General features: G+C 37.7%; 1 protein-coding gene across 1 annotated transcript in view; it reads left to right on the top strand.

Annotated features, from left to right (window-relative positions):
- The window catches only part of TTBK2 (tau tubulin kinase 2), a 204,850-nt gene that overhangs the window by 148,970 nt on the left and 36,361 nt on the right, over positions 1 to 19,519 (top strand). The window contains exons 9-11 of the mRNA XM_036735543.1: positions 2,719 to 2,876; positions 9,764 to 9,980; positions 12,442 to 12,653. Coding sequence (XP_036591438.1) covers positions 2,719 to 2,876; positions 9,764 to 9,980; positions 12,442 to 12,653 — 587 coding nt within the window. The remainder of the gene's footprint in view (positions 1 to 2,718; positions 2,877 to 9,763; positions 9,981 to 12,441; positions 12,654 to 19,519) is intronic.

Below are 19,519 nucleotides of genomic sequence, written 5' to 3'. Positions count from 1 at the left end.
TTTTTCCCAGTTTATGAAAAGCCAGAAACTTGAGAATGGATGAAAGCCTCCACTTTAGAATAAAACAAAGAAAGTTATGTTTTCATCACTTTTTTTCCAGAGGTAGCAGGCAGAACATGGATCTGTGATTGGGGCGGGGGGGGGGGTAGGGAGTGTAAAGGACTCTTCCTATGGAAAATTCCTCTATGAAGGCATAGCTTCATGTACATTATTCACATACAAAAACATAAACACAAACACTCCCTGCCCTCAAAGAACTTGCATTCTTCTGGGAGACATAGCACATATGTTGATAAATAAAGACTAAGTAATTTGAAGAGGAAGAGACAGCTTTGGGTTAGAGGTGGTACCTTGGCTGAGCCTTGAGTGAAGGATTCTAAGAGGCAAAGATAAGGAAGAAGACCATCTTAGGCTTTAGAGCATGGCTTATGTTTGTGGGAATGCATAGAGGCTACAGATAGAATGTTAAATATGGGGAACAAGTTAGTAGATCATTTTGACTTGAAGGTAGAATTATATGAGTTACTTGACCAAACCTATGACTTGGAAAGATTATTTTAGCAGCCATGTGGAGGATAAATTTGAAAGGGAATATACTGAAGCAGTGGGGAGGTTATTATAACAGTCTAAGCAAAAAGTAATCAAGGCTTGAACCAGGTTGGCAGCCATGTGGACAAAGACAAGGGAATAAATTCCAGGAATTCCATGGAGGTAAAATTGACAGAATGTGGCAACAGACTAGGTATGAATGGTAAGGGAGAAAAAATAGTCAAAGATGACTCCAAGGTTGCAAACCTGGGTGACTGGAAGGTTAGTGGTGCCTTTGACAAATAGGGAAATGTTGAGGAAGAGTGGGTTTAGATAGTAAGATAATAAGTTTTATTTTGTACTTTGCTGAGATCAGTGTTATTGAGGACCTCAATAACTATGGGACATACAATTGGTATCCAAGAGCAGTTGAAAATGTGCTAAAATTCAGGAGAGAGATTTCGTACTGGATATATAGTTTTGGGAGATCACCAGGAGAATATAAAGAGAAGTGGGAGAAAGGTCCAGGACAGAGCTTAAAGTGTACTCATGATTATGAGATAAGACATGAATGATTATGCAGTAAAGGAAACTGAGAAGGAACAATTAGATAAGTTGGGGGAAAACCAGGAGAGAACAGTGTCATGGAAGCAAAAGGAGAGAGCATTAAATAGGAGTTGAGGGTCAACAAAATAAAAAACTACAGAAAATTCAAGTAGAATAAGACCTGACAAAAGGTTGTCAAATTTAATAGTTAAGAGATCAGTGTTAATTTTGGAGAGTATGGTTTCATTTAAAAGAGGGAGATGGGAATTCAAATTGGAAGAGATTGAGATATTAGGAATGAGGAACTGGAGGTAGGCTACTATTTCTAAAATTTTGGCTGTGAAAGAAGAACTTTTATAGCTTGGGATGGCAAGGTGAAGTGAAATGGTTTCTTATTTGTTTATTTGTTTGTTTGTTTTAAAGGATAGGAAGAGACTTGGGCAGCTTTGTAGCCAACATCTTCACAAGACCACTGACGTATCTATATGTTTTCCAAGTTGGAGAGTGGGATTGGAGCAGAAGAGATGTCCTGTTCTTTAAATGTTAGGCTGCATTATTTTGATATGAGACTATAAATATTTGTTATAGCTTATTGAGCCAGGGAATTACATGGCTACATTTTTAAAAGTTATTATCACTGTTGTGTTTAGGATGGATTAAAGTATCCCTTTATCAGAAAAGTAGCACCAATCTGGAGTCAGGGAAGAGAAAGTAAGGCCCTGAAAACTAGAAGTTTGATCCTAATAGAAAAAATAATATATGTATATACATATATATGTATATATACATATGTGTATGTATCTATATACATACACACATGTATGTATGCATGTATGTATAAGAGCAATGAAGAAATTTTAAAAGAGAAACCACAAAATCAGAAAGTCAAATGAATCTACAACCAATATTTTTGACAGAGTTGGCAGGCCATTAACCTGAGAAGTGATCAAAGTATGAAAAGTGAAATAAAGGGTAAAGGTAGAAAGGTACACATCTTGCTGGAGAAGGGAGAAAAGTTGAGTTTTTAAACTAGGAGAAAGTAAGAAAAGAGGAATTACCAGATGTGATAGAAAAAGGAGGGCTCAAGAGCTCTGTTCTATCATTAGATTTGGTGATGTGGCACTTGCTAATGTCCACTGTACTCAGAGGAAAAGAAGTTGGAGCAAGAGAATAAAAGATGAAGAGTAGGTTTAGGAATCAGAATAGATATGATTGCTCATGTCATATAAGAGAAAAGAGTAACAGAAGTTGACTATCAAATTGTCTGTAGGCTGGATGCTGACAGAACAAGTGAAGTAAATATGAAGAAAGAATAAACATAGCTTTGATAAACATAGCCCTGAGAACATTGGGTACTATTAGAGGTTTAAAAAAAAAGGAGATAATGGTCTCTTGAAGCCTTTGAGACCTGTTTGTGGACCAGATCTGTGAATTAACCTAATCTAAAGAAATAAAAGTATTTTCATTATTAAGAAGATCAATGGGGGTGTCTGTTGGAACATTTTTATTTAAATTAAATCTTGGAGGAAAACCCAATGATGAGACTATCTTTCTGGCTCCCTTAAAAGAATTGAAGCAACTTTGTATTTACTGTGGCTTACTCAGTGTTCTGTTTTGTCTTGTTTTTTATGTACGTCGATTTAGCTTCTTACATCCGTGTTTGACAACAGCATCAAGACATTTGGAGTAATTGAGAGTGACCCTTTTGACTGGGAGAAGAGTGGAACTGATGGCTCCCTAACAACAACCACTACTTCCACAACCCCTCAGTTGCACACTCGCCTAACACCGGCTGCAATTGGGTATGTCTTGAACAGTTAGTTCCTTGACGGGTCACCTCCAAGCTGCTCAGCAGCAGCAGAAACACCCTATAGTTCATCCAAATTCTTTCTTCAGGGACCCTAATACCAAGAAATAGGAGAAAGGCAAGAGTGTTTCCCTGAATTCAATACCATTCTCTAGATTGGTGCTACTTTTCTAATAAAGTGACAGTAGACTGCCCTGTGAAGTGAGTGTGACTTGAGGATTCTCAATCTCCTGACAAGCATTCTTCAAAATGAGCAAGAACCTTTGCTGTGGCTGACTCACACCTTCTGGAGAACATATAGGTCACTAGAGAGTATAATAAGCAGTAATTGTGTATTAAAGTATTGTAGTTAATGCTGGTTATCAGGGTCACAAACGCCACCTGGGGCCTTTAAGAACCATCTGCCTGGTTTTTGAAGGGTGGAGATAAGTTGGTCTTTGGTCTACGATGCTTTCCCTGCCTTCTTTTTCTTTCCATTTTTCCCTCTTCTCTGCTACAACTCTGCCACATGAATCTTCTTCCATTTTTCTTGTCATCACCATTCTTTTTTTTTAAATCCTCTTTAGTTATTGTATAATTTTTAAAAGTTATTTGAAAAGAAATGCAGGGTATCCCAAAAGTCTTCTTGTAATTTCAAGCTCTCAAAGTTTGTGGAATACCCTGTATAGGTAGAAGCCCTTCCCTTACTTTGCTCAGGCAGTGCTATACATATCATTCCAGTAGATGCATTTCACCTCATGCCCATTTTGTAAAATGACTTTGAGACTTGGAATCTTCAGAGATTACTGAGATCAGTGAGAATTCATGTAGAATCACAAAACTGGAACAGAACATAGAAACTCTTTGTTCAATTCCTTCCATTTTTGTAGATGAGGAACTGAGGCCCATAGAGGTTAAGTAATTTGTCTAAGGACACATAGCTAGTTAGTTATGAGGTGAAATTAGAACTCGGGCCTTCTGATCCTTATTCTAGTGCTCTTGTCCCTTTCACTTTCTAATCAGTGTCAAAAGTGGGCATGGCTCATGATTTCACATACAGACTTCTTATTCTGGTCTTTTTTGTTTTGGGCTGTATAGAAGTGTTCGTGTTTGCTGGTGTCTGTCAGGTTCATGTTATTTTATTTTTAAATATTATTTATTTTTGATATTCTTTTCTTTTTAAATTTTGAGTTCCAGATTCTCTCCCTCCCTCCCACTCATCCCCCATGCACTGAGAAGGCAAATAATATATCAAGCATACATGTGAAATCATGCAAAACACATTTCCATATTAGTCATGTCACAAAAAATAAAAATAAAGAAAATTATATTTCAATTTGTACTCAGAGTTTGTCAGTTCTCTCTCTGGAGGTGGATAACATTTTTTCATCATGAGTCTTTGGGATTGTCTTGGATCACTGTATTGATCAGAGTAGCTAAGTCTTATACAGTAACTGCACCTGATGATCTTCTGGTTCTTCTCACTTCACTTTGCATCAGTTCATATAGGTCTTGCCATTTTTTTTTCTGAGACTATTCCACTTGTTATTTCTTATAGCACAATCGTACTCCATTGTTGGAGTCAGGAGGATCCGAGTTCAAGTCCGGCCCCAGACACTTGACACATTTACTAGCTGTGTGACCTTGGGCAAGTCACTTAACCCCAATTGCCTTACCTTCCCCCCTCCAAAAAAAAAAATAGTACTCCATTGCAGTCATATGCCACACTTTGTTCAGCCATTTCCCCTCAATTTCCAATTCTTTGACACCACAGAAAGAACTGCCATAAATATTTTTGTACATATAGGTCCTTTTTCCTTTTCCTTTGCTCTCTTTGGGGTATAGACCTAATAGTGGTGTGGCTGGATCAAAGGGTGTGCACGGTTTTATAGCCCTTTGGGCAATGTTCCAGATTGCTCTCCAGAATATTTGGACCAGTTCACAATTCCACCAGCAGTACATTAATGTTACCTGTTTTCCCTCATCCCATCCAGCATTTTTCATTTGTCCTTGACCTGGGAACTCTGGAATTTATCTATAATATTCCTGGAAGTTCTCATTTTGGGATCTCTTTCAGGTGATTGGTGGATTCTTTTAGTTTCTGTTTTACCCTCTCGTTCTAGGATATCAGGGCAGTTTTCCTTGATAATTTCTTGAAAGGTGATGTCTTGGCTCTTCTTGCTTATGGCTTTCAGGTAAATCCAATAATTCTTAACGTATCTCTCCTTGATCTATTTTCCAGGTCAGTTGTTTTTCCAGTGAGTTATTTTACATTTTCTTCTATGTGTTTCATTCTTTTGATTTTGTTTTAACATTGTCTCTTGAAGTCTCATGGAGTCATTATCTTCCACTTGCCCAATTCTAATTTTTAAAGACTTATTTTCTTCAGTGAATTTTTGTACCTCCTTTTCCATTTGACCTATTCTGCTTTTTAAGGTAATAGTTTATTCAGCGTTTTTTGTGCCTCTTTTCCCAAGCTGTTGTCTCGTCATAATTTTCTTGCATCACTCTCATTTCTTTTCCCACTTTTCCCTCTAGTACTCTTATCTCTTTCTTTAACTCTTCCGGGAATTCTTGCTGGCCTTGGGTCCAATTAGTATTTTTCTTTGAGGCTTTGCTGTGATTGTTTTCTTGTAAGTGTATGTCTTAGTTTTCCCTGCCACTGTCATAATTTTCACATTCTTTTGTTGTTGTTTGCTCATTTCCCTCAAAACATTTCTTCATTTTGCACTTTATTTTAAAGATGGGCTCTGCTCACCTGTGGGTAAGGAAACACTGTCCTAAGCTTTAGGCTTTTTCATGCTTCTGTTTTAGGAATTAGTAGTTTTCAGTGCTTCCAAGGTGGTATTATCTGGGGAGAGATGAGGTTACTGCTCTTTTGATCTGTGCTTTGGTCTTTACCCAGGAGGGCCCCTACTCCCCTGCACCACAAGTACTAGTGCTTCTCTTGGCCTACAACTGTGACCATATCCTCTGCTCCCTTGTGACTGATCACAAGTGTTCCTCTATGTCCTAGAACTTCAACCCAGAACTATGTATGGGCAATAGAGTTGTCAATCAGTGCCTACTACACTCAGTGCCAGCAAAGGGTCCTCTGTAATCTTATTCTGACCAGTTGTCTGACCCCCAGACCATCACTGGACTGAAAGCTCCTGAAGCTGCAGCTGCTGCTGCTGTCATGGCCACCTCCAAGGCCCACCACTGGTGCATCTGCTGTACTCCAGGCCTGCACTCATGCTGGTGTTACAAACCAGTCCTGTGGATCTCCTAAGTTGTCTTAGGCTGGAAAAATCTTTCCCTTTGTCCTTTTGTTGCCTCTGCAACTCCAAAATTTTATTTGAAGCATTATTTTAAAGTGTTTTGGAGGGGAATGTTGGGAGAGTTCATCTGGTCCCAGTCTGTACTTCACCATCTTGGCTGTGCCTCCCATGGAGGTGAGGTTCATTTAAAGAAAAAGAAAATTGGGGGAAGAAATAGAGATGTCTAAGGCTATCAGAAATTCAGGTGGTGAAAGGATAGAATAGAAGTTCTCAATAAGAAAATTCTGTGAACATTCAGCTAGTAATACTATATTAAGAAAATATAAAAAAAGAGTTGAAAAATAAGACAATGGAACCAGGCTGTCCTCATAACATTGGACTTCTTCCTAAGGAAATATGCATATGTGTGTATGTGTGCGTGTGTGTGTGTGTGTATGAGTTTGGGAGAGAAAACATGAAGGAGAGAAATGGAAGAGGGTACACTAAAATGAAGAAGAAGAATATAATAATTACCAGTCTTTCTACTTTGCTTCCCTTGGTTTAAATCTCTAACTTTCCCTCTTCACATTCTACTTCATCTTACACCTATATATGTACATATCTTAACCTTAATAATCTTAACATATCATAAGCTCCTTGAGAGCAAAAAGCAGAATATATTGGGCTTCTTTCTTTCTTTTGGAGGCAATTGAGGTTAAGTGACTTGCCCAGGGTCACACAGCTAGTAAGTGTCTGAGGCCAAATTTGAACTCAGGTCCTCCTGACTTGAGGGCTGGTCCTCTATCCACTGTGTCACCTAGCTCCTGGCTGTGCTACTAATTACTTGTGTGACATTGGCCAAGTTCATCAGCCTCTCTGTGCCTCAGTTTTCTCATTTGTAACATGAGTGTGGCTGGACAAAGTGATCTTTAAGTGATCTTTACCTCCAGGTCTAACTCCTGTAATCTGGAGGCCATAGATTGTAGGATTTAGATCTGGAAAAGGCTTAGAGCCCAATTCCTTCATAGATGAGGACAGTTCAGGCCCAAAGAGTTTGTGTGACTCATTATAAGTAGTAGAGGCATAGTTCAAATTGATGTCTTTTCCTTGTGGAACTGAATGTTGTAAACAAAAAGTAAATAAATAAATTTTGAAAATTAAAAGGTGAAAAAAAATTGGTATCTTCCCACTTAGGACTTCAATCCATTGCCATTATAGTCAAACTCCATTTTCATCTCCTTCCCCTCCCTGTTATAGGACCATCACATATGTGGACAGGCAAATCCAGGTCACATGTTCATTTACTCATCTATGGCATATATTCTTTTTCACATCACCTCTAGTCTCCAATTTCTTGGAGATAACCAGAAGCTTATTTCCATTCATTCCTTGAATTGAAATTTAGATAGGACTGTGAACAGAGTGCTATATAGTGATTTTTGTGATTTGAGTTAAAGTGAAGCCGAAATGTTATAATGGGTGAAAGGAAGGATTGAGAGGGAACCTTCAGTTGTGAAATGCCTGTAGGCAGTGAAGGTGAATGGGCTTCTGGAGGGGCCGAATGGGGGAGGAGTTCCAGTGGGACATCGTCATCTCAGAGGTGTGAAGGGAACGAGAGTGGTGGTTGGGTGAAAAGCAAAGATGGAGGTGTAGAGATTACTTATGTCTGGAAAGAAAAGAAGTTAGGGGTATTTTGAGGGGAACCAGAATTTAATGGAATCACAACACTAGCATAGAAGTATGGGGATATTTGCTGAATAAACATTTTTTTTTGTGGCCACAGAGGCATCAGAGGCTTGAAAATGGCAAGGCTTGGCTTTTCAGATTTTCAGAGATGCAAATAAAGAGCAGATGAATGAAGATTTAGCCAAGGCTGGAGGAAATGTTAGTGAACACATCATGTTGAACTTAGTAGTTATTAAACAGATTTTGCTTGTGTGCAGCTAACTGATTTTTAGATAATTTCCAAACTGTGTTTGTAATTAATTCTTTGGAATATTTATTTGGAATAAATCTCTCAGTCTGTTTGAGGCTAAATGTGTGTTGAATAAGTTTGTTTGTTGAAACCTCTTTTATCAGGCTTAGAAAGATTGATTGACAGGCTTATTCTCCATCAAAGCCCCAGGAGGAATGATTTTGAAGGCTACGAGGTCTTTAGTTGAGATTTAGTCTCTCTCTTTGTACTTCTGGAATCCAAACTTCTATTGAGAAAAAGGCTTCTGTGTCTGAGATTAGCACATCTAGGGAGGGGACTATGCAGAAAGTACTTAGGCCTTAAGACTATCAGATCATAGAGCATTGATCTCAAATTAATGAATATAGAGAGGCAGTGAGATAGTGTGGAAAGAACACTGAAGTTGGGAGTTAGGAAACCTGGCTGCTAATAACCATCCTGTCATTTGCCTTGAGCAAGTCACCACTACTCTGGTCCTCTGTTTCCTCATTAGTAAAATCAGGAAGTTGAACTAGGGCCAGAGATGGGGAACCTGTGGCCTCAAGGCCACATGTGGCCCTGTAGGTCCTCAAGTGTGGCCCTTTGACTGAATCCAAACTTCACAAAATAAATCTCCTTAATAAAAGGATTTGTTCTGTAAAACTTGGACTCAGTCAAAAAGCTGCACCCAAGGACCTAGAAGGCTACATGTGGCCTCAAAGCTGCAAGTTTTCCCCATCCCTAAACTAGGCAGAGCTGGAAGGTCTTACAGCTTTAAGATTCTATAAATGTGTTATCCTAAAATGAAGTCACACAGAGTATCATAGGATGCCTGTACAAAATAGATGTTCTTGTGATAACTACACATTGTTTGGCCATTATCCCCATGATCTGTTGAAGGATTTGCTTCTATTTCCAGACATTTTAAATTACTACCAAGAAAAGGGTGCAGTTTTTTGCTGAGTACTTGTTCCCAGGCAACAATATTTTTAGAACACCTGGTATTTTGAATTCTAGGTATTATGAAAAGATACAAAAGAAATAGAAGACTTGACCACAGCCTTGACAAATTAATAGTCTAATTAGAGAGGACCAACCACCTAAAAGATATGTAAGCACAAAGAAATAGTAAACAAGCTCCAAGCAATCATGATTGAAACTGGATATAGAATAGTGGTTCTGGATTTTCCCCAAGCAAACAGCAAGTCATGTCCTACAAAAACCTGAATTCATATGACTTGCAGAAAGGTATCCCAAAATATTTATGCAAGCATTTTTAGTGTTTTACACAATAAGCTGACTACGTGATTGCCCTTACATTGAACTCATTCTGCTTATAATACTCTTTTCCTAATCCCTGGGAAAATTACAAATAATTAGGAATTCTATTTTAATTGATAAAGGCTTTTCTTGAGTAACATGATAAATAATATTTCTAATTTAACTTCTGTTAAGTTATATTAAGTCAAGTCAGTGGTATAGTATATTTAGATTTGTGAATTTATTGCCATGTGAAAAAATTCCAATTGAACAAGTTTTGGAATCTTAATATCCCGATATGGGCATAGCCTGGCTTTCTAAAGACTCTTTCTTTTTTTTGTTTTTCATAGCCTAAGTATGTGTGGACTTTGTTATTAAAATCTAGGAATCAAATGCAGAAGAATAGCCTCATAGTATTTTTATCTCTGTACTTAAATTACAAATTTTGTCTCTTTCTTTTGTCCAATATAGAATTGCAAATGCCACCCCTATTCCAGGAGATTTACTTCGAGAAAATACAGATGAGGTATTTCCAGATGAACAACTCAGTGATGGGGAGAATGGTGTCCCTGTTGGTGTATCACCAGATAAACTTCCCGGATCTGTGGGACACCCTCGTCCTCAGGAGAAAGATGTCTGGGAGGAAATGGATGTCAACAGGAACAAGATAAAACTGGGAATCTGTAAGGTGTGTACCTCTTAAATGTTCTTTCCTGTGCTCTTAACTGCATTTGTCTTATTATATTAAATTAGCAGTGTACGACTTCATTAACGTTGGTAATTAGAAACATTCAGAATACCTGGCAGTTCATGGACATTTTAATACTAGGAATCTGCTCTTCTGTAGCATTTTTATCCTGGCTTTTCAGTGTGCCAACATCAAACATTAATTTTTTACCTTGGCTATGTGAGGAACGTGAGGTTATATATTTTTACAGATAAAAAGGCTTAAAGAAGAAAGTGAACTTTCCAAAATGTCATGCTAAGATCCTGATTCCTTTCCTTCTGCCATACTGGTGGAATTGTGATTATACATTGACCATTAGCCTCTCAAAGTTTTGACCATGTGCAGGCTCCATTGTAGTAGGTATGAGTAGCAGTGAATGTTCACCAACCACTGGATCTGAAACCAAGGGAAATGGACCATACTAACCTATCTAACATATTTGAAATTTGCACTGTATCTTGTTACCTGCTGATATTACCTACCATAAAACCTTAAAGAACAGTTTATATTACTACTCCTGACTCAATTATCTAGTCTTAATTCCCTCTTGCCTTTTTTCTTAGTAAAGTTCAAATATATAAATTTAGTCGACTGAAGACAGCAGTTCATTTATCACAGGTACACAATTAAGGAGTTAATTGCCTTTAAACATGTTCACATGCAGTAACTATTAGAAACCAAGGAGTTTGCTCTTTTTTTCATCCTTAAAAACTGATCCAAAGCCCAGGATTTTTGTGATGATTGTTTTAGTGATCAGAAGTGAGTCTTGTAGACATATTTATAATTTCCAATGGTGTTGGGACTAGAAACTGATGGATACAATTGAGCTGGAGCACACATTCATCTTAGCATTCATTGTTAAGATCTTGTTAGGAATGTTACTCATTTTATCAGTTGTGTCGCTTTACAAGGCATCTGTCTACTTTAGAGACTGAAGGAAGACAATATTTTTGCATTACAATCGCAATTGTTATATGGATTTCTGGTTATATTATAGTTGAGTCTTAATTACCTAGGGGCCATGTTATTACCATATTTCTCCTCCTTTAGTCTTTCGCTGTGTCATGTAAACTGTTGATGGTTAGCCTCTCTAGTAGAGGTCACAGGACAAAAAAGAACATTGAGGGAGAAGAGATGAAGCATACATCAGTTTACTCCATTTTGGGATCTCTTAAAAGAGTTTGTTTGAAAGGAAGTTGAAATTGATGGCTAAAAGGAAACTTCTAGATGACTCATTCATCTGTGATATTCTTCTGCATTAGCATTAGCATAGATCAGGCCTGCACAACATATGGCCTGGCAAAGGATTTTGGGCGGCCCGCAAAAAATGTAGAGGATGTAAAACAGGCCTGCATCACATACCACCCACAGTCCACTTTGGTGGGCCTCAAGGGGTCCGCGGGCCGGATGTTGTGCAGTCCTGGCATAGATGATATTCCATGTCCTCTGAAGAGATTCCAGAAAGAATCTTCACCATCCAGCTCTGTCTTGCACAGCATCCTGTCAGTCATCCCATGGAACTAAACAAAGAATTCTGACTCATCCGAGGGCATGTTACCTTTACCCTCTGTTATGGGAGGCAGTAGCAGATTCTTTGTGCTCTTCGTGATTTGTCCCAACATGACACAGCTGTGGGATTATATGACAATGCAGACTGCACATTGTATCAGGGATAGAGTTCTGTCATGGCAAAGAGTACCCGACTTGAAGGTATAGCACCTGAGCTTAAGTGTCTACTCAGATTCTCAATGGCTGTATGACTATGGCCAAGCCACTTTTCCTCTTGCTCTCAGCTTTTTCATTTGTGAAATGGGATAATACCTCACAGAGCTGTTGTGACAAGACCTTAACATTCTACATAAATATGAATTATTGTCCTAGGATTAGGTTGTTTTCATTTCAAGAGAATCATCAGTAAGATCTGTCAATTGACAGCTCAGTCCATAGAATATGCTGACTGATTCTGTGGGACACTAATTTTCTACCTCTTGGCCTAAACCTCTCCACTGTTTGTTTAACTTAAATGTTATTGACCGTTGACTCAGACCTTGTCCATCATTTATTATCGTAGTGATTTGCAGCTGCTTAAATTCATAATAGATGCTAGTGTTTATCATAGTTCCACTGGCCATCTAGAATGGTAATTAGGCTGAATGAGCATAATAAAAAGAGGGGATGATAACCAAGTACACAGAGAAGATCATAAGTTGTTGCTCTCTGGACAATATGTTTAAGGGATTATTTTTCATTTAAAATAATTTTATACATTTTTTACTGTTTCTCTCTCTTCCTGCCAGCACAATTCAAGCATCTCCTGAAAACAAATAAGTCTTAATATTAGCTCATCTTGATTCACTGGTTTCAGTAGAGTCTATCACATATTGTACTTACAATTAATTGTATATTTTCATATTGTGTATAGGCTGCTACAGAAGAGGAGAATAGTCATGGTCCAGCAAATGGTATACTGAATGCACCAAGTCTTGGTTCACCAATTCGTGTCCGCTCAGAGACAACCCAGCCAGAGAGAGATGTCCCATTGGTACGAAAGTTACGGTCCATCCACAGTTTTGAGTTGGAGAGGCGTCTGACCTTGGAGTCAAAGCCAGACACCGACAAGTTTCTGGAGACCTGGTATGAAATGTTCCCTCTGTTTTATTTTAAAAGAGACTTTTAGAAGTGGCTGTTATCATAACTACTCTCCTATTATAAACATTTATGATGATGGGAAAATGTACTATTTTGCAGCAGTGATTAGTAACTGAGCTCTCAGTCAATGCTCATGTAGCATGCTGGTTCTTAATGTGAATTCACAGAATCTCAGAGTTGGGAGGCACTTAAGTGGTTATCTGGACCAACTGAACTAGAATCCTTATTACAACATTCCCAACAAGCAGTTATGTAGCCACTGCTTGGAGGCTTGTATTTATGGGAAACCTACTGCCTCCTGAGGTGGGCCATTGTGTTTTTGGAGAGACTATAATGATTTGGAGGTTTTTCCTTACATTCCTCCTAGATCTCCTGTTCTACAGCTCATACCCATTTCTCTTAGTTTTGCTTTCTGATGATAAACAGAAGAAGACTCTTCTATATGACAGCCATTTTAATACTTGAAGACAGTTATCCCATTTCCTTTTTTCCCCCCAAGAGATGTCACTTGGCAATATATGATTAAGTGTGAATTAACTTATATAAGCAATGAGTCCACAGGAGGAAGTGACTGGTGTAGGCTGGAGTAAGGCTTTGCTTCTATAGGCTCAATATCCCTAATGCCTTCATTTCATATCCATATGGCATTCATATGGCCTCTCACCATTATGATCACCTTCTGAAAATGCTTCAGTTTATCAGAGCGGTTTCTAAAATTGTGTGCCCAGAACTGAACCAGAAAGTCAAATTTTGACCTAAAAAGGGCAAAGTATCATAAAACTCCCTCATTGTGGATACTTTATCTCTGTTAATGCAGTCTAATATTTGCATTACATATTGATTTTATTGGCTATCGTATCACATTGTAGATAGAAATTGTTTGCACTGCACTAAAACCCTCAGATATTTTACACAGGAACTGTTTTCTAGCCAAGCCTCATTCATTTTGTGCTTGTGCAATTGATTTTTGAACCCACGTATAGGACTTTACATTGCTCTCTACTGAATTTCAATTTGGTAGATTCAGGCCATGATTTTAGCCTACTGAGATCTGTTTTGATTCACACTATGGCTGCTCACTGTGCTAACAGTCCTTCTCAGCTTTGAGTCATCTGTAGATTTGATAAACATGCCATCTTTGATTTCATCTAAGTAACTGATGAATCACTGTTGAACAGAGCTAAGGACAGATTGGCAGGGCATTGCACTAGACTTCTGTCTCCTGGATGACTTGAAGTCATTAGTAACTACTTTTTGGTCATTCTTTATCTGGTCATTCTTTTTCTGGTCATTTTTCCAGTCCTGAATCTCCTTAACTGAACTATCATCTATCCTGTGCTAGATATGCAAATCGAACACTGCCCCTGGCCTTGGCCCTTGGAGTGTTTGTTCATCTCCCCAACTCCATCCTTATCCCTCTGTACCATTTATGATCTTGAGTGAATGTCCGTCACTCCAAACCACGCCATTTCCCACTGAAGTTTTTTTCCTCTGTTATACAGCATAGTATAGTGGAAAGGGTGGATTTCAAGTCAGAGGACCCATGGTTGAATTTCAATTACTTTTTGCTGCTTTGCTGTCTGAATGACCTTAAGTTATGGGCTTCATGTTGCTCTCTGGGCCTTAGTTTACTCTGTGAAGTGAAAGAGCTGGACTGCCAAATCTCTCTAATCCATTCCTCTTCTAAATCTTTGATCCTGTATGATCTCTTCATCTTGTTCACAAGGATAGCATGAAAAACTTGTCAGATGCCTCACTAGCTACATGTACTATGTCTAATGTATTGCCATTAGTTGCCAGTCTAGTTAACCATTTCAGAAAAGGAAATGAAGTGAGGCTGATGCATAGAGGCAGCTAGATGGTTCAGTGGATAGAGCATGGGGCCTGGAGTCAGGAAGACCTGAGTTCAAATCTGGCCTCAGACACTATTACTAACTCAGACTAACTATGTGACCTTGGGCAAGTCACTTAACTTGTTTGCCTTAATCCACTGGAGAAGGAAATGGCAAACCACTCCAGTATCTTTGCCAAGAAAACCCTTGAACAGTTTGGTTCACGGGGTCATGAAGAGTGAGACATGACTGAATGACTGAACACCAGGCTGATACAGACCTATTTTTGATGGGCTTATGCAGGTTCTTAGTAATCACCACTTCTTTTGAAATGTTCATAAAACATCCTATTTACCAAATCAGATCACTGTAGAAACAAAGAAAACTTGTTCCATTTTCTCTTTTTGTTGAGTTCCCATCAGGTTCATCAACATATGTCCTTGGGATAATGTGCCTTAATTGGGTTTCATATGGACTTATTTTAGATTGCACTGCCACTGACTCTTAAGAAATGATACTGCCCATAATCTGCTATTCTTGTCCATAATGTTTTACAGTTGAGTTTGTATTCTAAATTGGTGTTGCCCTTGGTTTTCAAGTCTTACTGCCTGGCATGGAGGTGAAGCATTTACTGATTGTGGCATTTCAGGATGCTTTTGGCCTCCTTGTTGTGGTAATTATTTCATATTAGTTAAACTTTTTATGGGAAATGGAAATAATTATTGTCAATATTTTGATTTTTTTATTTTCCTGTTTTGGCTAATCATTTGTCAATTCTTGGCATGTCCACCTACAAAAATCCTATCACATTTGTCTGCTTTTCTCCTAGTTTAGGCTTTCATTACCTATTGTCTGGGCTATTGTAATAACCCTCTAATTAGTCACTGTGCTAAAAAGTCTCAGCAGATCTCTGTTACTCCAGTATAAAATTTAAATTCATTTTATACCTGTGCAGGTTTAAACCAGTCCAGCTCCAACCTGTCTTTCCAGACTTATTTCATATTACTCTTCTTTACACATATTACATTTTAGCTTAATTGGCTTAATAGCTTAAAGGAAGCATTTTATCTTAGGATTGATACCTTTGCATAGGTTATCCCCCAAAATATGTCCTTCCCTCTACATTTCTGCCTCTTTGAATTATCTCATTTTTACTAACATGAGTACAAGTTTCCCCATAGTAGAATGTAAACTCTTTCTTGTTGCATTTAATTTTTATTCTCAATTACATGTAAACAAACATTTTTTACGTTTGTTTTTTAAAATTTTGAGCTCTAAATTTTCTCCATCCCTCCTCATCGCTTCCTTGAGAAGGCAAGCACTTTGATATAAATTATACATGTGCAGTTGTACAAAACCTTTCCATATTAGCAATGTTGCAAAAGAAAATGCAAACCAAAAAAACCAAAAACAATAAAGTTTTAAAAGTATGCTTCAGTCTATATTCAGATTCCATCAACTCTTTCTGTGGAGGTAAATAGCATTTTCCATCATAAGTGCTTCAGTAGTAGCTTCAGAGTAAGTCATTCATAGTTGATCATCATACAATATTGCTGTTACTGTATACAATGTTTTCCTGGTTCTGCTTACTTCACCTTGCATCAGTTCATGTAAGTCTTCTCAGGTTTTTCTGAAAGCATCCTGCTCATCATTTCTTATAACACAATAACATTCCATCACAATTATACCACAGCTTGTTCAGCCATTCCCCAATTGATGGGCATCCCCTCAATTTCCACTTCTTTGCCACCACAAGAAAGAGCTGCTATAAATATTTTTATGCATATGGGTCTTTTTCCTTTTTCTTTGATGTCTTGGGGTGTAGACCTAGTAGTGGTATTGCTGGGTCAAAGGATATGCATAGCTTGATTGCCCTTTGGGCATATTTCCAAATTGCTCTCCAGAATGGTTGAACCAGTTCACAACTCCACCAACAGGGCACTTATATCCCTACTTTTCAACATCCCTCCAATGTTTGTCATTTTCCTTTTCTGTTGTCAACCTGAATTCAACAAAAAACAGCCAATACAGCAAAATTGAGGGGCAAAGTAAGTTGCAGCTCAAGGTACTTCACAGCAAGTGGGATACCTGAGGAGAGAGCTGGGAACAGGGTTTATATAGTGTACTAAGGCAGAGGGAATGGTCAAGCTGCAAGTGGGAGAGATTTAGGCAGAGGGAATGGCCTGGCTGTGGGTGAGAGAGGTTGGGGCATCTCACAGTTTCATAAGGTAAGTTGTTTTGCGTAACAAATCCATAGAGATAGCTTGGGAATCTATGAAGAGGAGAGTTTGGGACATTTACAAAATAGTCAGAGGCTGGGAGTGATTATGTCTGGTCAGCCTCAGGTAGGGAACCTGGAGGCCTCAAGACCATACGTGGTCTTCTAAGTCCTTGGGGGTGGCCTTTTGACTAAGTCCAAGTAGTACAGAACAAATCCTTTTATTAAGGGGGTTTGTTCTGTGAAGTTTGGATTCAGTCAAGGGCCCCTCTTAAGGACCTAGAGGGCCACTTGTGGCTTCAAGGCCAATGTTCCCCACCCCTGGCAGGCAATTCATGGATCTGGGATTGAGAACAAGATCAGATTCAGTCAGTTGAGTTTGACACTGTCATATTAGCCAGTCTGATAGGTGTAAGGTAGTATCTGAGTTGTTTTAATTTGCATTTCTCTAATCAAATAGTAATTTAGAGCATTTTTTCATATAACTACAGATAGCTTTGATTTCTTCATCTGAAAACTGTTCCTATCCTTTGACCATTTATCAGTTGGGGAATGACTTATATTCTTATAAATTTGACTTAGTTCTCTACATATTTGAGAAATGAGGCCTTTATCAGAGAGAGTTGCTATAAAAATATTTTCCCCTAATTTCCTGCTTCCCTTCTAATCTTGGCTGCATTGGTTTTGTTTGTGCAAATTTTTTATTTTTATATATTTATATAGTTTATATTTTTTAATTTTCATATAATCAAAATTGTCCATTTTACATCTCATAATGCTCTCTATCTCTTGTTTGGTCTTAAATTCTTCCTTTATCCATAAATCTGACAGCTAAAATATTCCATGCTCCCCTAATTTGCTTATATCACCTTTATGTCTAAATGATTTTGACCTTCTCTCTGTATACAGTATGAAATGCTGGTCTATATCTAATTTCTGCCAAACTTCTTTCTGGTTTTCACAGCATTTTTTGTCAAATACTGATTTCTTGTCCCAAAATCTTCGTCAAAAACTAGATTGCTATGGTATTTACTCTTGTATATTGTGAACCTAATCTACTCCACTGGTCCACCACTCTATTACCAGACTGTTTTAAGATTATCACTTTGTAATATATTTTGAGATATGATACTACAAAGCCACATTCCTTCACATTTTTCTTCATTGATTCCCTTGATATGCTTGACCTTTTGTCCTTCCAGATGAATTATGTTATTAATTTTTTTAGCTCTGTAATATAATTTTTGGTAGTTTGATTGGTATGGCACTGAATTAAATAAATTAACTTAGGTAGAATTGTCATTTTTATTTTATTGGCTCAGCTTACCCATGAACAATTATTGTTTCTCCTTTTGTTTGGATCTGACCTTATTTGTGTGAAAAGTGTTTTTGTAATTGTGTTCATGTAAGTCCTGAGTTTGTCTTGACAGGTAGACTCCCAAGTATTTGTCTACAGTTGTTTTAAATGGAATTTCTCTGTGTCTTCCTGTTGGACTTTGTTGGAAATATATGGAAATGCTGATTATTTTTGTGGGTTTTTATTTTATGTTCTGCAGTTTTACTGAAGTGGATTAATTATTTCAACAAGTTTTTTTGGTTTATTCTTTAGGATTCTCTAAATATACGTCATATAATCTGCAAAGAATGATAGCTTTGTTTCCTCATTACCTATTCTAATTCCAATTCTTTTTTCTTGCTTTATTGCTATAGCTAGCATTTCTAGAACAGTACTGAATATTAGTGGTGATAATAGGCATCTTTTACCCCTGATCTTATTGGAAAGGCTTGTTGCTTATCCCCATTGCAGAAAACGTTTGCTCATGGTTTTATATAGACCCTACTTATCTTAATGAAAGCTCTACCTATACCTATGTTTTCTAGTGTTTTTAATAGGAATGAGTGTTGTATTTTGTCAAAAGCTTTTTCTGTATCTTGAGATAATAATAAGGGTTTTTTGTTTGCTTGTTTTGTTTTGATATGGTCATTCAGGCTGATAGTTTTCCTAATATTAAAGCAGTCCCGCATTCCTGGTATAAATCTCACCCGGTCATAGTGTATGATCTTTGCAATATATTGCTATAATCTCCTTGCAAGTATTTCATTCAAAATTTTTGCATCAATATTCATTAGGAAAATTGGTCTGTGGTTTTCTTTCTCTGTTTTTGCTCTTTCTGGTTTAGGTTGTTGTTGCTGTTCAGTGATATCATTTGGACCCATTTGGGGTTTTCTTGGCAAAGATGCCAGAATGGGTTGCTGTTTCCTTCTCCGGCTCATTTTACAGATGAGGAAACTGAGGCAAACAGGTTTAAGTGACTTGTCCAGGGTCACACAGCTAGTAAGTGTCTGATGCCAAAGAACTCAGTCTTCCTGCCTCCAAGCCTAGTGTTCTATCCACTGCACCATCTAGCTGCCCTCCTGGTTTAAGTATCAGTCTCATATTTGTGTCATAAAAGGAATTTTGTAGGACTCCTCCTTTACCTGTTTTTCCAAATAGTTTATATAATATTGGAATTAAATGTTCTTTAAATGTTTGGTAGAATTCACTGGTGAATCCATCTGGTCCTGGGGATTTTTTCTTACAGAGCTCATTTATGACATGTTCAATTTCTTTTTCTAAGACAGGGTTATTTAAGTATTCTATTTCCTCTTCTGTTAATGTGGGCAACTTATATTTTTGTAAATATTCATCCATTTCACTTAGATTGTCAGATTTATTGACATATAATTATTGGACAAAATACCTACTAATAATTGCTTTACTTTTCTTTTTCTTGGTGGTGAATTCAACCTTCTCATTTTTG

The sequence above is a fragment of the Trichosurus vulpecula genome, chromosome 8 (genome assembly GCF_011100635.1).
Source record: "Trichosurus vulpecula isolate mTriVul1 chromosome 8, mTriVul1.pri, whole genome shotgun sequence".
NCBI lineage: Eukaryota > Metazoa > Chordata > Mammalia > Diprotodontia > Phalangeridae > Trichosurus > Trichosurus vulpecula.
The sequence above is the reverse complement of the archived record's forward strand: the minus strand, read 5'-3'. Positions and strand labels throughout refer to the sequence as shown.